The sequence below is a fragment of the Urocitellus parryii genome, chromosome 11, assembly GCF_045843805.1.
Source record: "Urocitellus parryii isolate mUroPar1 chromosome 11, mUroPar1.hap1, whole genome shotgun sequence".
NCBI classification, from domain to species: Eukaryota; Metazoa; Chordata; class Mammalia; order Rodentia; family Sciuridae; genus Urocitellus; species Urocitellus parryii.
Window position 1 is genome coordinate 100,955,158 of NC_135541.1, and position 17,888 is coordinate 100,973,045.

The 17,888-nt window shown below is 38.0% G+C and overlaps 1 protein-coding gene across 4 annotated transcripts; it reads left to right on the forward strand.

Annotated features, from left to right (window-relative positions):
• The first annotated feature begins 22 nt into the window (after positions 1-22).
• Prkab2 (protein kinase AMP-activated non-catalytic subunit beta 2) lies at positions 23-15,781 on the forward strand. Of its 4 annotated transcripts, XM_026382168.2 has the most exons (9): positions 23-119; positions 346-545; positions 4,515-4,681; positions 5,754-5,847; positions 6,082-6,202; positions 7,977-8,110; positions 8,758-8,826; positions 9,944-9,976; positions 11,349-11,438. In XM_026382168.2, the coding sequence occupies exons 2-8, from the start codon at positions 390-392 to the stop codon at positions 9,950-9,952; spliced, it is 750 nt and encodes a 249-aa protein (XP_026237953.2). In that variant the 5' UTR covers positions 23-119; positions 346-389; the 3' UTR covers positions 9,953-9,976; positions 11,349-11,438. The 4 variants fall into 4 exon arrangements, with proteins under 4 accessions (XP_026237953.2, XP_026237951.2, XP_026237952.2 ...); XM_026382166.2 differs by lacking the exon at positions 9,944-9,976 and having other exon boundaries at positions 24-119; positions 11,349-15,781; XM_026382167.2 differs by lacking the exon at positions 9,944-9,976 and having other exon boundaries at positions 43-128; positions 11,349-15,781.
• Positions 15,782-17,888: the final 2,107 nt, after the last annotated feature.

Sequence of the window (17,888 nt, forward strand, 5' to 3'; positions counted from 1 at the left end):
GAGGAAACCCAAATCGTCACCCCGGGTGCAGCTTCAATTTCAATAACTTTATTGGTGGCCTTGTCCGCAGGGCGGCCATCGCGCCCGTGGTCCCGGGGAGAGGGAGCGCATCGCTGGAGGTGATCGGGGTGCGGGAGTGGGCGCGGGACTGCGGGGGAGTCCCGAGGGTGGGTTTTCAGAGCAGGGGCGACGGGAGGCCCGGGGGCATGCGGGCGTCCCAGTAGGCCGGGAGGTTGGGGACAACGGGGCGTGGTTTCCTGCGGCGGGGATTCCCTTCCCGGGTCCCCAGGCGCAGAGGCGGGGCGGGTGTGCCCCTGACGCGGCCGCTGGGGTGTTCCCCGCCAGGTGTAGTTCTTCACGCCAGGTGGCCCCCGACTCGAGCTGCAGCCATGGGAAACACCACCAGCGACCGGGTGTCCGGGGAACGCCACGGCGCCAAGGCTGCACGCGCGGAGGGCGGCGGCGGCCATGCCCCGGGCAAGGAGCACAAGATCATGGTCGGGAGCACCGACGACCCCAGCGTTTTCAGCCTGCCGGACTCCAAGGTACTCCTCTCCGCGGCCCCCGACCGTGGCCGTGCAGCTGCTGCTTGGCTTCCGGGCTCCGTGTTTCCGTGGCTCCTTTTTCATCGCATTGAACTGAGTTACGGGATTTTTTTTATTTTTATTTTTTTTAAGGGATTTCCCGGGGACAGAGGTGTTCGGTCGTAAATTCTTGTGGTGCCGCCTCAAAATAGGGTAGACGTGTAGTTCTTGTTTTCTTGGTATTTTAACTAAGCCTTGAGACACATTTTTAAGGCAGGAACTATAGACACCTTCCCCACCCGCACCATCCTTGATTCTTCTGAGAATTTATAGGTTGTAGACTCTGGTGGAAAACTTGTGATGATAATTTATTTGAACCGCTGGCCCTAACTTACATTTTCCTGGAAATGGCTAAGTGAATTTTTTTTTTCCCCCCGGAATTTTCTATTTGTTTGGATCCCTTTTGCTCTATTAGGAACTCTGTACTTCGGGTCCTTATCCCTTTTGGCCTGATTGTGACCAGCCACCACTTATTTACTTGAATATTTGTGCCTAGTGTTGAAGATGAATAAAGGGCATCATTTCGTTGACTGTTCAGTTTTTGTCCTATACTTTGTAGTTGTGGTGACAGGATGTGCTTTCAGGCCAGCTTCTCCAGTGGGAGAGGCAGTGATTCCCAGATAGCTCCAATCTGCAATAGTCCTTCAAAATATTTCCTTGGCCTAAAAGCAACAATTCATTCACCTGAAGACCTTGCTTTCAGTTGAAGGACTTACAGGAAGAGGCCACTTGTGTTCACCCTAAGAGAAAAGACAGATGGAGCTGACAGCAATGTGATTACCATCCTAATGTTTCTAATCACTTAGAAGTGTCAGCATAAATACTTTTAATTCTTTCTGGTAGGCTGTTCAGGGATGAAATAGAAAAATGGAGGGATTGAGGTGATTGGGGATATGTGTGGAAGCTTTGGAGAGAATTTAGTTTTATTTGCCATAATGGTAGTGCATGAAATTTGGATACTAGGTTTAATTTTTTTTTTTTTTTTAAAGAGAGAGTGAGAGAGGAGAGAGAGAGAGAGAGAGAGAGAGAGAGAATTTTTAATACTTATTTTTTAGTTCTCGGCGGACACAACATCTTTGTTGGTATGTGGTGCTGAGGATCGAACCCGGGCCGCACGCATGCCAGGCGAGCGCGCTACCGCTGAGCCACATCTCCAGCCCCAATTTTTTTTTTTTTTTTTGATCCCAATTGAGAACATGATCATAGAAGGAGAAATGAGAGTGATTGAAAGGAACATTTCTTGGGGGCTTTTTCTCCATTCCTTTCTTTTCTCTTCCACTTCAGAACTTCTTCCTCTTCATTTGGTCTGTCTACCCAGTCATATGTATTTACTTCTTTAAAGCTTTCCCAAGGTGATGGACCTCATTGTATTTTTACCGCTTTTCTACATCAATGACTCAGGATTTAAGTACATTGTATTTGTCAAAGTATTTTGTCAAGCTATGACTGAAGTCATTGGTGTCCCGAATAAAAACCAAGTTTTCTGTGTGAATTGGGGCCTATTCTGGATCATTCTTTCCCTCACTTCAATCTTGCCATTTGGAAGATTGAAGTGGGAAGTAAGAAAATGGGTCATATAATTCTTAATCCCATCCAAATCTAAGGGTTTTTACCCTACCCTTTTCTTTGCCTCTATATTTTATTAAAACCTCTTCAAATTATAATTTTAGTTGTTGTTTTGTCTTTTATTCCCTAGTGGTTCTGCTGTTTTACTTTAAGTAATCAATTTTTCTGGTAGTCAGCAGCATTCATTCCTACCACAGAAATGTCACATCCTAAACGGAAGGGCTTTGCTCCAAAATTTGGAGCATTAATAGTTTGTGGCTTCAGATTCTAAAGGAAAAATCCTAAGTTGTAAAATAATTGATAGAAACAGTAGCCATGGGGCCTACATTGGATACCACCCTTTTTCAGCAGACTAATTCAATGGTTTTCATCTTATTTGTGTATTGGAATCACCTGAGATTTGCTTAAATACTTTATGGAAAATTTGAATCATTTACAAAGTAGGGAGAATAGTATAATGAATTCTGTGTACCTCTCACCAAGTTTAGACATTGATCAAGCACAAATGAATGTATATCAACCATACTCTAATTCTACTGTCTCTCCAATTTTTTTTAAGCAAATTCCAAATGTCATAACAAATTTCTGTATTTTTAATGTACCCCAAAAGGTGAGTTTTTTTTTTCTTTATTTTAACATAATCAAAGTCTTATCTGGGATGATTTTAAAAATAGATTTCCAGATCCCTGTATCTGAATTGTAATCTTAGATTATTCTTAGGCATATGCAAAAATTCCTGTAATTCTAATGCAGCCAGTCAGACAGAATGCATTGTTTTGAGAATATGGAGATAGGTTTTCTCTTAAGCTAATTCCTTGTAATAATGTAAAAGCTCCTTCAGTTTTCTTTTTTCAGCTTTTTTTTTCCTTTTAGTTAATTAAGTACTTACTCTGCTGTTTGGGGGCTGGAACCCAGGGCCTCACGTCTACTACATCCACAGATCTTGGATTTTATTTTAGATTATGTGCCTAGTTTCTCATATTGTAATTTTGAGAAATAGTGAGAGAAGTATGGAAAAATAGACTTTTCCATTTTCCCCAACTGCTCCCCCCCCCAAAAAAAAGCCCAAGTAAATAAGCTAGTTTTTTTTTTTTTTTAATGCACATTATTTTGTTTGGTAATATCTTTACTTAACACTGTATGATCTTATTTATCTGTTTACCAGTTTAAGTTTAAGGCAGGGCTTAGCAAACATTTTCTGTAAAGGACCACATGGTGAATATTTTAGTCTTTGTAGCTCAGTCTTTCACAACTGCTCAGTTCTGCCACTGTGGCATGAAAACATTTGTAGATAAAAGGTATACAAATGAATGTAGCTGCTTTTCAGTAAAAACCTTATAAAAGCACTTGGCTTACTGGCTGTAGTTTGCCAACTACTGGTCTAAAGGATGGTAATGAAAAACAAAAAACTAAGGTGTTAATGTTATTCAGAATCACACAAACCTTATTTGATTATATAATTGTTTTTGTTAAAGGAAACTGTTTTATCTTTTGCTGTTTGAGGTGCCAAAATTTGCATTCCCAAAATTTGCATTCCTATACCTCAAATAGAATAAACCTGGCATAGGTGAGCAAGTAAGATTTCATAGCCACTTTTTTTTTTTTTTTCGCAGTACTGCCTTTCACTAGCTAGACCAAGTACTCTACCACTAAGCTACATCCTCAGCCCACTATTTCTCCATTTTATAAAAATCAATGATCCAGTTTTCTTTTTATTAATTAACTGATTAATCTGTGGTTCTGGGGTTTGAACCCAGGGCCTTGCACAGGCTAAGCAAGTGCTCTGGCATTGAGCTGCTTCCCCAGACCTTTGATATTAAATTTTTAATGTCTCTTCATTGTGTATCCTATTAGCTAAAATAGAGTTTATAAATTACTTATGAAGTTTGGTATCTGTAACTTTCATTACAGCTGATAATTGAGAGCTATTTATAGTTGCTTGTGAAAAATATATACCTGACAATTTTTAAAAATACAGCTAAATTTTGTTTTCTTTTTTCTCCCTTAAGAGGTACTCAGAAGCATGTCATAATTGCCTGCCTATGAGTTAAATGGCAGTAGGGGAGTAGGGTTTTCTTTTCTTTTTTTAAGGGCAATCTTGAGGCTCTGACAGAGTAAGTAATATATGCAGACTCAAAAGTTAGACTCCTGATCATGCAGCACTTGAGCATAAGCCATTTGACCATTTTTGGTTCAAGATGAGTTCTTTTCCTATGGTTTGTTAAAAATCTGATTAGTTTCTAATTTTAAGGCATGTCTCCATAGCTGAAGCCTAGCACCCCTCTCTACCCTAAAAAAAAGAATGATCTTTTAAGAATTCCTGGGTCACAATTTATTCTAGGGATGACCTACTCCTTCTTACAGCTCCCTGGGGACAAAGAGTTTGTATCATGGCAGCAAGATTTGGACGACTCTGTAAAGCCCACCCAGCAGGCCCGGCCTACTGTTATCCGCTGGTCTGAAGGAGGCAAAGAGGTCTTCATTTCTGGGTCCTTCAACAATTGGAGCACCAAGATTCCACTGATTAAGAGGTGAAGAAGATAAGTGTCTTGATTGAGGCTAAGGGGTCCAGGAATAGAGACCTGATTTTCTTTCTAATAAGAGTGAACAGGCTGGACTTCCCATCTCCACTCACTAGATGTTCTCTTTAGAATATGCCCCTTTCTGTGACCACTTAGTATCGATGGCATTTTTTTTTTTTTTTTTTTTTTTTAGCAATAGACTTTTTTTTTCTTTATTTTTATGTGGTTCTGAGGATTGAACCTAGGGCCTCATGCGTGCAAAGCAAGCGCTTTACCACTGACCTACAATCCCAGCCCAATGGCATTGTATTTTAACCTCATTGTGAGTCGAATGCTTTACCACTTAAAATATCATTACCTCAAGGGAAATTGTAGCAGTTTTGTGGGTGTATTTTTTAGGATGGTGTTACACAGTCTTTTTTTTTTTTCCCAGTTGTAGATGAACACAATACCTTTATTAATTTTTATTTTTATGTGCTGCTGAGGATCAAACTCAGTGCCTCACACATGCTAGGCAAGTGCTCTGCCACTGAGCAACAACCCCAGCCCTTACACAAGTCTTTTCTATGCTTGGAGGAAATCTGTAACTGACTGAATCTGTTGCTCTGACTTCTGCACTAAAGCAAAATGCACTGTGAAGTTTGCTATAGTAGTATTATTTGGTGCTTGCAGAGCAATAGTGAATCAATTGGTTTTCTAGTAATGGCTCACCAAAATACGGAAAGTATTTTAAGTACTTTTATATTCCAGACCTCATTGTTATGGTTTTTGTACTTGTGATGGATCTGTTCTACAGGAGCAAAATAGTTATACTAAGGTGAACCATTTTGGGAGATCATTGACTATTTTTTTCTAAACATTGATTTAAGAACCAGAATTTTTGGAAGGGTTGGTAAATATATGTCCAAGATGATAAAGAAAAAAAGACCTGATTTTATACATTTTTTCTTTTTTACATGAGGGATACAGTGGCTTAGGGATGTGAGAGGTCATTGGTACAATACTGTAAATACCACTTATTGTTTAACATTCTGTCTTCTAAAAGGAACTTGACTGTTTGACCTTCTGTTTTCTTCTATAGCCATAATGATTTCGTTGCCATCCTGGACCTCCCTGAGGGAGAGCACCAATACAAGTTTTTTGTAGATGGACAATGGGTTCATGATCCATCAGAGGTAAGTCTTTGATCTACAAAGGTCCCCATGACTTAGTAGCCTCATTTTAACTGTCATTGCTGTCTGAATTGATGGGTAGCAGTTCCCCTATACTATAGAATTCCTCTCGCGATAAAAGATGGAGATTCTGATTATGATCATTTTTCACCGTTAGTAGAAACAGAGAGGAGGTTGGATGGAAGAAAGGGATTTGAAAAGGGGATTCAAGAATTTTTTTTCTGCTTATCGTTTCAGCCTGTGGTTACCAGTCAGCTTGGCACGATTAACAATTTGATCCATGTCAAGAAATCTGATTTTGAGGTGTTTGATGCTTTAAAACTAGATTCTATGGAAAGTTCTGAGACATCTTGTCGAGGTAATTTTATAGTATTTGCTCTTTCTTGCCATGTATTTCTTGTAACCCAAAAGTGGTTTTTAAATTTCCTTCATGAAAGTGGTCTTTTAATTTTGTTTTGTATTTCCATATCTTCTCAGAATTCTATCTTCTGAATCCTGCATATATGTGCATATGTATATATACACACATATTTCTTATATAAACATTTAGGTCCCCTTCTTTATATATAGCAAAAAACATCTCAGTCTGGTATACTTTAACTTTTTAACCAGGATTTACAGTAAGACATTTATTTTGCATTGCAACCCAGAACACAAATACAGAAACATACAGAAGTATAATATGTGGTATAATATTTACCTTTATTTCATGTGATATATTTTTTCTGTTTTTTAAAAATATTTATTTAGTTATTAATTTTCGTACTGAGGATTGAACTCAGAGACCCTCTACTAACTGAACCACAACCACAACCCCTTTTATTTTTTTATTTTTTGGGAGGGGTTTCCAGAGATTGAACTTAGGTGCACTTGACCACTGAGCAACATCCCCAGCCCTATTTTGTATTTTATTTAGAGACAGGGTCTCAGTGAGTTGCTCAGTACCTTGATTTTTTTTGCTGAGGCTGGTTTTGAACTCACGATCCTCCTGCCTCAGCTTCCTGAGCCACTGGGATTACAGGTATGTGCCACCATGCCTGGCAACCCCTTTTATTTTGAAACAGGGTTTCACTGAGTTGTTGCGTCTGGCCCTGAACTTGAGATCCTCCTGCCTCAGCCTTTTTGGATCACTGGGATTATAGGCTTATGCCACAGCACATGGCTGCTATTATATTTTTTATAGCCCACTAGTGGGCTCTAGCCTAATGTTTGAAAACTCTTTCTAATAATATTTCTTCAAGTTTTCCATTGACTTTTGGTGATATCACCCAGCAGAGGTTAGATGAGCTTCATTTGTCTTATTAAACTACTCAGCTTAATCTTGTTATTTTGATAAATTAGTTTGCAATTCTATAGTTTTATGAGGCCCTTCAAGTTAGTAGTCCTTGGGGGAAAGTAGTTTAAAAAAAAAAAAAAACACAATAGGGCTGAAGAGTTGTGGCTCAGTGGAGAGCACTTGCCTGGCGTGTATGAGGCCCTGGGTTGGATCCTCAACACCGCATATAAATAAATAAATAAAAATTAAAAATCCATTGTCAACTCAAAAATATTTTTAAAAGAAAAAAAAGAAAGACTTTAAAAAAATAATACGTTGCAATTCTTTTGAATATAATAAAAAATTTGTAAATGTTTAAGTATTTTTTTCAATTGTAGATGCGCGTAATACCTTTATTTTTGATTGATTTATTTTTATGTGGTGCTGAGGATTGAACCCAGTGCATCACACATGCAAGGCAAGCACTCGATCACTGATCAATATACCTCTAGCCCCCAAATTTTGTAAATTTTTAATTATGTTTTTGATTTCCTTGAAAATATTGAGAAATAGGGCAAAGATTATTTTTATTTTTATGGATGAGGAAACCGATTGTGGTAAAGGGATTTTCCAAGGTTGTATAGATGACAAATGGGGTAGCTCTTTTCTGAGCTCAAGTCTAGGACCCCTCTCCTCTTCGTGGAATCATGTTTCTGTGTTGGGTAACTTTTTCCTTGTGCTACTTGACACTTGTAGACCCAGTGGGTTACAAATTATGATCCATGACTTCTATATTTAATATTAGTGGCCATGTATTTTTTTCATGCATTATCCTAATTTTCCTACTTTGCCTTATATTTGTGGAAATATCTTTTAGACCTTTCCAGTTCACCCCCAGGGCCTTATGGTCAAGAAATGTATGTATTTCGATCTGAAGAGAGATTCAAATCCCCACCCATCCTTCCTCCTCACCTACTCCAAGTTATTCTTAACAAGGACACTAATATTTCTGTAAGTATCCTGAGAATATTTCTGGAGCATCTGGGGAACTGTAGGATTAATTGGGCCAAAATTCAGAAATCCTAGAAATTGGGATTATTAAAAAGGTATACTTTGATTATAAATTATATATAGAAATATCGTTATAAACTCCTTTTACCAAGGCTGGGTTGTATCTTCAGGAACTAAAATGAAAGTTTATAGTTGTCTCTGTTCCTGAAAAAATCAGGACCACACTATATTCTAGAACCAATTTCTGAGATTTCCATCATGAGATAAGGAATACTTATCACTTGGGGGTATACAAAAGAGTTATAATTTTTATTTGCATATAATTGACTTCTGTATTTATTCTCATTGATTCTCACTAAAATTATTTTTGTCATTTAGTGCAAATCTCCCATAGTTGTTGTAGGCAAGATTTTTGTTTTAGCTCTATTAAGAATAGCACATCTTGATGCTTAGGGTTTCTGCACTGAACTGAGAATTTTCCAGATTTTCTGTAATAAGAATGTATTATTGATATGCACTGGAGTGGATACATTATTGAAAGGAGATAAGGTGTTCTTAACAGTGCCAAAGAGCTCTGAGAAAGAGTAAGCTATTTTGTTGTCCATGCAACTAATGTTTTTTTTTTTTTTTTTTTTGGTGTCTCTTAGTGTGACCCAGCCCTACTTCCTGAGCCCAACCATGTTATGCTGAACCATCTCTATGCATTGTCTATTAAAGTAAGTGTTGTTCTTGGTTCTTCACATCTCCCCTATATGAGAGGATAAGGGTAACATATACTGTGCAGTGGTTACTTGCTCAACTACTACTAGCTGAAGGTGACAGCAGTGGTTAAGAAACACTTTTTTTTTTTTTAAGCTAATGCATCCTTTGTTTTAAATCTCAGTTTCTGTGTCTGCGTTCTAGCTAGCTGAATTGTCCAGTGATTAAATGATCTTTTTTGTTTCCCAGTTTCTTTTGGGTGGGTAGAATCTTTATACCACCTACTTATTTGAGTTCATGGCAGTAAGATTTCATTTGCAGAAAAATAAGTTTTGTTTCTAGTTCAAAGAATGCTTGAATGTGATAGTAAGACTTCTTTCTGGTTTTTTAAATGTGGAATTGAACTACTTTTAGATGTCTCTGTTGTTTATACCCGAATGCTTGCTTCTTTCTTGTATAGTAGGTAAATGAGAAAGTGACCAGACTTGCCTTGTTCCCTCTAGCTCTAGAGTCTTCCTTTCTTTCTCTGTTGCTTTAGAGTCTGGGATGAAAATATCTGTTGTGTTCTGTCTTGTCATGTCTGGTTTGGCTATTAGAATAAAGTTATATAGCTTTGTGACTGTCAAAATAAGCTGGTTATCATCAGAATGACCTGGAGAAGTTTGTGAGCATACAGATTCAGTGGCTCCATCTCCAAAGTCTTCAAAAAAGTACATTGAGATCTGGCCACAGTGATTTTCCTTTAAACTGCCTTTTTTTTTTTTTTTTTGGTACCAGAGAATGAACCTAGGATTCTTAACCACTGAGCCACATCCCTGGCCATTTTTGTATTATTTTTATTTTGAGACAGGATTTTGCAAAATTGCTTAGGTCCTCATTGTGTTGCTGAGGCTGACTTTGAACTTGCAATCCTCCTGCCTCAGCCTCCCAAGTCACTGGGATTATAGCCATGTGCCACTGCTCCCAGCAAGCTGCTTTTATTTCTTAGATGTGTAGCTAGATTAGGGAAATCACTGGTAGAGCCAAGATGAATAGATTGTATGGTAATACAGAAAATTTAAAAATATATTGTTGAATTTCATTTATAATAATAACCTTGTGAGATAAGTATTATTTTTAACCCCTGTTTTATAGATAAACTAAGACTCAAAGAAGGTCAAATTGCCAGTAAGTAACAAATAGGATTGAGGTCCTATCTTATGTTAATTCCATGTTATTTCCTCTGTATCATCATGCCAGGTTTACCAAATAGGTCTTTCTTTGACCTGCTTCTCATTTCTATAAAATCTTTACTGGGATTGTATGCATGTGTATTTTACTAGGGCTTGAATCCAGGGTCTGTGCATGCGAGGGAAGCACTCTACCTCTGAGCTCTACTCTAGCATTTTTTTTTTTTTTAATTTTGAGATAGGATCTTGCTAACTTGCCTAGGCTCACCTTGAACTTGCCTCAGCCTCCTGAGTAACTAGTATTATAGGCATGCCTAACTTTAGTTGATTTTTACCTGCCTTCTATCATATTTAGGCTATGTTAGTATACTTTGGTCAATGTGTTAACCTAAGATGCATTCACTATGGATAATATAGTATGGGGGGAAGGTAGGAAGATATATTGGTTTCTAAATTGGATTGGCTTGGGTTTTTTGGTTCTGATTGAATTTTGTCTCCTATAACTGCTTGTTGACTGTCAATTGAAGTCACAAGTCTGCCATCTCTTCCTATGGTTTATCCACATGTTGTAACATAGTCTGGGAAATGGTAGTTCTTACTCTTCTTGAATGTCTTTCTAAGGAGGATTTTGTCTATATTTTTTTCAAGGAGAGAGAAGAGGATTCCTCAGTTTCTTCTATATCAGGATTTATTTTCTTTTGTTCAACCCTGATTTTCTATTTTTTTTAATATGAAGACTGAGGTTTTTTTTTTTTAATGCTTCTCTTTTTTTATTTTTTTAATATGGTGCTGAGGATCAAACCAGTGCTTCACATGTGCCAGTCAAGAGCTTTACCACTGAGCTACAACCCAAGTACAACCCTGGTATTAAATGGAAATTAGACCTGCTTTAGGACTTTGAAATGGTTTTTTTGGAAGGATTATTTTCCTTCTCATTGCATTTAAGATTTCCTTCTAGAAATTAATGCCAGTGTATTTCTTTTTTCTTTGCTAGTTTTAAGCTCAGTATTAGAATTTGAAATGAGGAAGGAAGAATAATAGGAAGTTAGTAGTTTCTTTAGCACCTTTCATGTGTTGGGTACTGTGTCAGATATTGTGTGATCATCTGGACCACCTTAATGGTAGGTATTATTCTCTGTATGAGGAGGGAAAAAAGGACTTAGAGACCTTAAGTAGATTACCCAAGGCTACAAATACAGTAACAATAGGAGTCCAGTTTGGAACTGAAGTTGATCTGACTCTAAAATCAACCTCTTTATTACATCAAATTATCTCTGTGAACAGTGAATGACTGTGTAGTACTATTGGCTGGGAACATCTGCCTCCCACAGCAACTAAGAAATTAACTGCATGTGCTTCTTTTTCTGCAGGACAGTGTGATGGTTCTTAGTGCAACCCATCGCTACAAGAAGAAGTATGTCACTACGCTGCTGTACAAACCCATCTGAAGCCATCCTGTCTTGCCTTCATGGATTCAGGAGAAGCTTCTCCCTTGCCTTTGAACTGAACCAGTCTTACCTGAGACTGGAAGGCTGATTTGCTTTCAGGCCAATATGTGTGTTTCAGAGCTTCTGAGTAGGATGCTCTGCTTTTGCATTTGATTGCAGATGAGAGCTTTATGAGTTCATGGAATTTATTTTAAGAAGAAAACATATACATATGAAGGGAAGGTTATTGGAAGCCTCCTAGCCCCAGCTATGGGTATTCACCAGGACCCCTTTTGGGGAGCTATAGAGATAACTGTACAGGGAGGTTTTTTTTTCCCTAAAATGAAAGAACAGCAAACTCTTGTTGGGTGAAGATTCTACCACTACTACCTTTGGTGTCCAAAAAATGAACTTGGGCTAGACTGTTGCCCTACTTATAGCTTCTGCCTCGCAGGGGCAGCTTCTCTTGCATGGGGTCTCTGTATTTTCACAGTGTGTGGCACAGTCTGTGTTTTTTGATATAACAAATGCCTCTCAAGAACGCTTTGTTCTCTTATTTCACATTCTTCCTTTAATAGCCTCCTTCAGATCCCATACCTGATCCCTCACAAAATTCTTTCAGTAAGTGACCCCTTTGGAAAGTTCTGTGGGACCTGACCACCTTATTGATGATGGTTGTCAGAATATCTCCTTTTTAGCCCACCAGAAGCCCAAGCCACTTTGTTACCATTTGTTTTAAACTTCTACTAAAGAAAATATGGGTTCAATGTTATAAGAAAGGCATTTGCAGAAGATCTATTTTTTTCTTTTAATTTACTACTATAGCTTTGACTGTGTGGCACATAGGTTTTCCTGTTTGGCCTGGCCTTGCTTCCAGTTATGCTTTCTCAGAGCAGACAGCTCTGCAGATAGACATGGACCAGGCAACACTTCTAGGACTTTTATCCTTGAAAGATTTTTATGTGCCTGCATTTTTCTTTAATTAAAAAAAAAAATTCCTTTTCATTGGTCTTAAAAGACTGTAGTAGAGAACTTAAGGCTTTTAATAAATGGTCCTTAAGATTTTCTTCTTTAGTTAGAGGAGACTGTACTCTTATGTTAATATGGCCAGACCCATGTTCATCTTTATCCCAAGTACTGCTCTTGATACAGGTTCATACAGACTCATTGATACACATATGGATTCCCTCAACTGTTAAGATGTAAAGGCCATGAGGCAAGAAAGTATTCCTGGAAGGGTCTTTGTACTAAATAGTAAGAAGATCACTTTTTTCTTTCTGCCTCTTTTTTAAAAATGTGTTTAGTAATGAGGTGGGGTCACTGATTTCCATTTATGGACTGAAAAGTATTCAATCCACCCTTGGGGTTCAGAGATAAGACATTTTTTCCAAGTATCTTGGCTCTTCCATTTTACAGATAAATGCAAGTCAAACATTCAACCTTGAAGGAGGCCATACTTGATGGTTGAGAGACTCCTTGACTGCTAAGATGAACCCAGCCACACTGAAAGGGCACCTACAGGTCAGTTTAGCTACCTCTTGTTTTTTCCATGCAAAGCTGACAATTCAGTTATCTTTGGGAATGTAGATCTCCTTGATCCCAGGTATGAGGCAATAAGATGTGGGCTTGTAGTTTAGCAGGGAATGCAAGCTACTAAGTGCATTGATGGTTAATTGTGGAGAGTAGATACTGCTTTTGCCTTTCAACGCCACCTTCTGCAACAAAAGGTTTTTGTGGAGAACCTTTTATGGTCCAAACCATTTTGTCAGTGGTGTGCCATTATAAAAATCCAGGCCAAATCCTATTTTAACCAACTCTCAGGACCTATATAGTCTTTAGTTGTGCTGGAATTTTGTTCTTACCCAATATCCATTAAGTAATTGGGCCACCTAGAAGGATTTAAAATCTTGGTTGTTACATGGAGGATTCTCTCATATTCATTTCTTGTCAATAGTACTGAAATGCCATTATCTGTGTGTTCATGTATTAAACTTTTTACTCCAAATGGGTATATCAGTATTGTGGGACAGGGAAAGAAATCTCCTCTATGTGTCTCAGACCAGAGGCTTCTTGTCAGTTGGGTCTGGCTCTAATGACAGTATGTTTTATTGTTGGTGATCTTCAGATTTAAAGATAGAAATGTACAGATTTTGTTTTCCAAATTCTTCTTGCCCAGCCAGATGTGAAATAGGTGCCTACCAGTAGGTATGGAAAGGGATGTGTAGGGGGAATTGGGTAGTGACTACTTAAACATAGTTTCTTTTCTAGCCTGCTAATAAATGGCCCTGAGATATCCTATTTTGGTCTGTCACCAAGAAACTGTTCTAGAAGGGGAAAAGGGAGCCTGATAACTCACCCTTTTATATTGACTAGTTAAAGAGATAGATTATTTTCTTTAGAAGAGAGTGGTAGAATTTGAAAATGAGTGAAAGCAAAAATAAATTTTTTACCTTTTTTTTTTTTGACCTCTAGGAATTTTGTTAAGTCATAGTTGGCAGGATAAGAAGATAGCTCTTAAAAGGTGGCTGACCCTTAACCACAGCAGTATGGTATTGTGATTGTGGGGCAAAGAAAGAAGAGTGACTGAGTTGAGGAGTAAAGGACGAAGTAACTGAAAATAATCCATTTTTATAAGAAAATTTAAATCAGACATAACCTGGTGATATATCCTTGGATCTCATTATACAAAACTTAGCATTATGTGGAACATTTTCCCTTTGTTTCTTGTTCCTATTTGCTGCTTTAATTTTATTTGTCAGATGGATTCTACCAAAGTCTTAAGTTAAATGTTACCTAAAATACATAGGTTAGTCATTTCACTGGTATGGAGAACTTCCACACCAGAGTTAGTAGGTTGCTTTAAGTTCAGACTTGAATGGGATTTAACCACTATAGGCAACACCCCTGCAGTACTGACTTTTTTTAGCACATGCTTGTGTAATTAACGTGTAAAAGAGTCATCCAAAAGATGTTTCTGAGAGGATCCGACAAACCAGACTCACTCACTTTTTTTTTCCAGTTATTTTTAGTCCTTGTAAATCTACAGAATTTGAGAGAAAACCTTTGAAAAGTGCCAGTATTCCATGCATGCTGCTAAAATGAAGTGAATTTTGGAAAGAAGTGATATCTCCAGACAGGATTTATAGTAATCTGGGGTGTAAATGAAGAAGAAACACTAATGATTGAATTCCCTGCTTTTATTGGGGAAATAGGGCTTTTAAAATTTTGACCTCAACTAAAAATGATATGCAATAGTCTATGTTTGTGTGTGTTTGAAATATATCCTATTCTCAGAGATTTTTACATCCTCACATTCTAGTGATTTGGGGCATGGGCTTATGAACACTATATAACTTATTCAAACATTATTTTGGTTCATCCTTAAAGCCAAGTTCTTGCTGTCTTCTACCAGGGGCTGCTGACTCCAATTACCCATGTGATGAAGGACCTGGTAGGGATAAGGGTCTTTCAAAACTTTATGGGTCTAGGCATTTGTCTCTCCTTAAGTGCCAATCACAACTGGAGATTGAAAAACTGATTTCTGCAGTGAACCTAAACTTTTGGAGTAAAAAGCCAAATCTTTTTAAAAATTTTAACAGAAAAGGAAGGAAGAAAAAAAACCCTCCAAGTTGGTTACTTGTATAATTCAATTATGAGCAATGGAATCCCTCCAGGATTCTCATTTGGGCCTTGTGTGATTTGTTTTTCTTACTTGTGCTTTGAAGTAAATAAGCTTCAGTAAAAAATAATTTTGTTATTGCTTTCAACATTAGATGGTGTTGACTTGAATCATGTATAGCACAGTACTTTTTGCAGTAAGATTGGTGTGAAATACTATACAGTATGGATTTTATAGGTATCAAGTTAGATGGTCAAGGGATATTGTTAGATATTGATGATCTTACTTATTTTCTATTCCACTTCACAGAGCACCTTACCCAGCTTGCGGTTTTAGGACAGCCAAAGCTCATTGTTATTGATTAGTCCTAATCTCTGCACTGGGTCCCCTATATGAGAGTCTTGTTTGAATTTTGGTGAATTAGAGAATGTTGATTGGTATTACACTAAAGCATCTGGAAGGAGTGTAGCTCTGTGTCTGTCATAAAGGAGGGATAAAGACTGTAATTTGAAGGGAATAAAATATGTGAGATCCTCCATTAAGTGGTGCTTTTTGTAACCTTTAATGCTGAGATACAGAGGCTGCTTTTCAATATTTCACAAAGGAGTGGAATACAAACAAGTATGGATTTTAAACCTTTTCTCCAAATGTAATTGTCACTGGACCCTGAATTGCCTGAAAATTATATGTAACTCATACAAAAATGTGGGGTTTTCCCCATAAAACTGTTTAATAAAAGTATTACACAGCAATAATATTGAAGTTGTTTATTGATTGCTGACTATATTGTCAAGATCTGTCTGCCTAGATAATCTCAGAATCTGAAGAATGTAAATTGCTAGGCAGGCACATTTGGATAAAGGGAAGAATTCATGACTGCAGGGACATTAGTGATGTCCTTCCATCTGCCACATTTTCTCTTCTTTTTGTGCTGGGCAATGCCATCATTAATTGTGGGAATGCAGACCAAGTCACTGATTTGATTTTCAGCATTTTCTCTGAACTGACTGCACATTTAGCTATTGTGCTGTGAAATTATCTGAGATCTTAAACCAATGATTGTCATTCCCAGGTGTACATTCATATCACTGCTGAGGATTCTGTCAACATTAATCCCCAGTCTACTCCCTCCATCCCAATTAAATGGAAATCTCTGGTGTGTGATCCAGACAAGTATTTTTTAAGCCCCCCCACCTGATTCTAATAAAAATTTAGGGTTTGAGGAACATTATCCTGGACTCCCCTAGCTGGCTTTCTCTGTCAAATTATATACTTCATTGTATGAAAATAGATTATATACTTCATTCTGACAGCAGATCAGATGTCCTTAAGATAAGATGGTCTTATTCGGGGATATGAGTGTAATACGATCATTCTTGGGTTTTGTCCTTTTATTTTACAGGGTTTTAACACAGCTGGCTTCTGTACTTCTCCTAAAAACAACCATCCTCCCTTTTATTTAGTCCTTTAAAGATTCAACTGAGTTGAACTTTCTTAAGGGAGAGAAGAGGATGACAATACGGGGGTGACCACAGTTTGAGAACAAGGAAGTTAAGTAGAGGTATAACACAGGACTTGTAAGAAAAACTGTAATAATAGGAATGAAGCAAAATAGTTAGCCACAAAACTCTGTTAGGCCCAGACAATGCCTGTAAACTAGAGTTAGTGGTAGATGACATGTGTACACCACCTTTGGAAGCATGCCCAAACATGGCTTAGTCACTAAAACAAAATGACGGTATGATTCCATCAAGGCCAAACTTGCATTGTCATGTGCTTTCTAAAGCATCTTTTTTTCTGGTCTACTTGGCTTGGGGTCTTTTGTTATATCCCTTCTAAACCTGCCCTGCTGCTCCTGCAGTGACAGGGACCCATGACAAGTGGTTCATGGACATCTTGAATCTCTTTTTGCCTTTCCCTCTGGCCTTTGTGGTAACTTCATCCAGCAGCACATATGCACATGAGATGGTCTTATTCAGGGATATGAGTGAATAATATGATAAATTCACTGAAGATGAACTGCTCCATGTTTTCTGTCCAGTTGGCATTTTTCGTGCACTCAGTTGCATTCTGAAGGAAGCTCCTGTCTTGAGTTTTCCTTTGTCAGAAGCCTGAGGTACATATGCTATATATTTTTAAACCCCAAGTAGGTTTCACATACTTCTTAAATATTCTTGACCTAATTGCCCTTCACTGCTGCTTCCAAAGTCCTTAATAGTGACAGTTTATGAGAAGATCAGGTAAACAAACATATCTGAAAGAGTGAAGATTACTTCAGACCTGTGTACCTGGATCTTATGGGGATGGTGGGGGAATTCTGATTTCCAGACCCATTGATAACTCAAAAGTGACCCTACATTTCTATCTTCTTGTTTTCAGGGATTTTTGTTATCAATTGAAAAGTTCTAGTTCTGTTCACAATTACAAGTTGGGGGTTAGAACTGAGTAGTGGCATGGGTGTTGTTCTTAACAAGGCCTCAGAAAATAAGAGAAAGGGAACTGGGACAGTTAAATACACAGTGTTTGGAAATGTTTGTGATAACTTGAAGGTAGTGTTTTTCGCCTTCAGTTAGGAGAGCTGCATTCTCTAGGTTGTCTGGGAGGGTGATTTACAGTTAGAATATCTGTAGATGAAGTAAAAGGAGTTGACAATCCAGAGATCCACCAGATCAAGAGCTAGTCTGAACTCAGAGAATTCTGAGGCGTAGCTTCTTAATTTTAGTTGCAGCAGAGAACTGTGGTAGCAACTAAAACTAGATGAACTAAAAGTTCAGGAGAAAAGGTAGCATTGTCCAAAGTGAACTGAGATCAATAGTCATTTTATCCTTTGGGGCCATTTGCTGATTATGTGCCTGGGCTGTGGA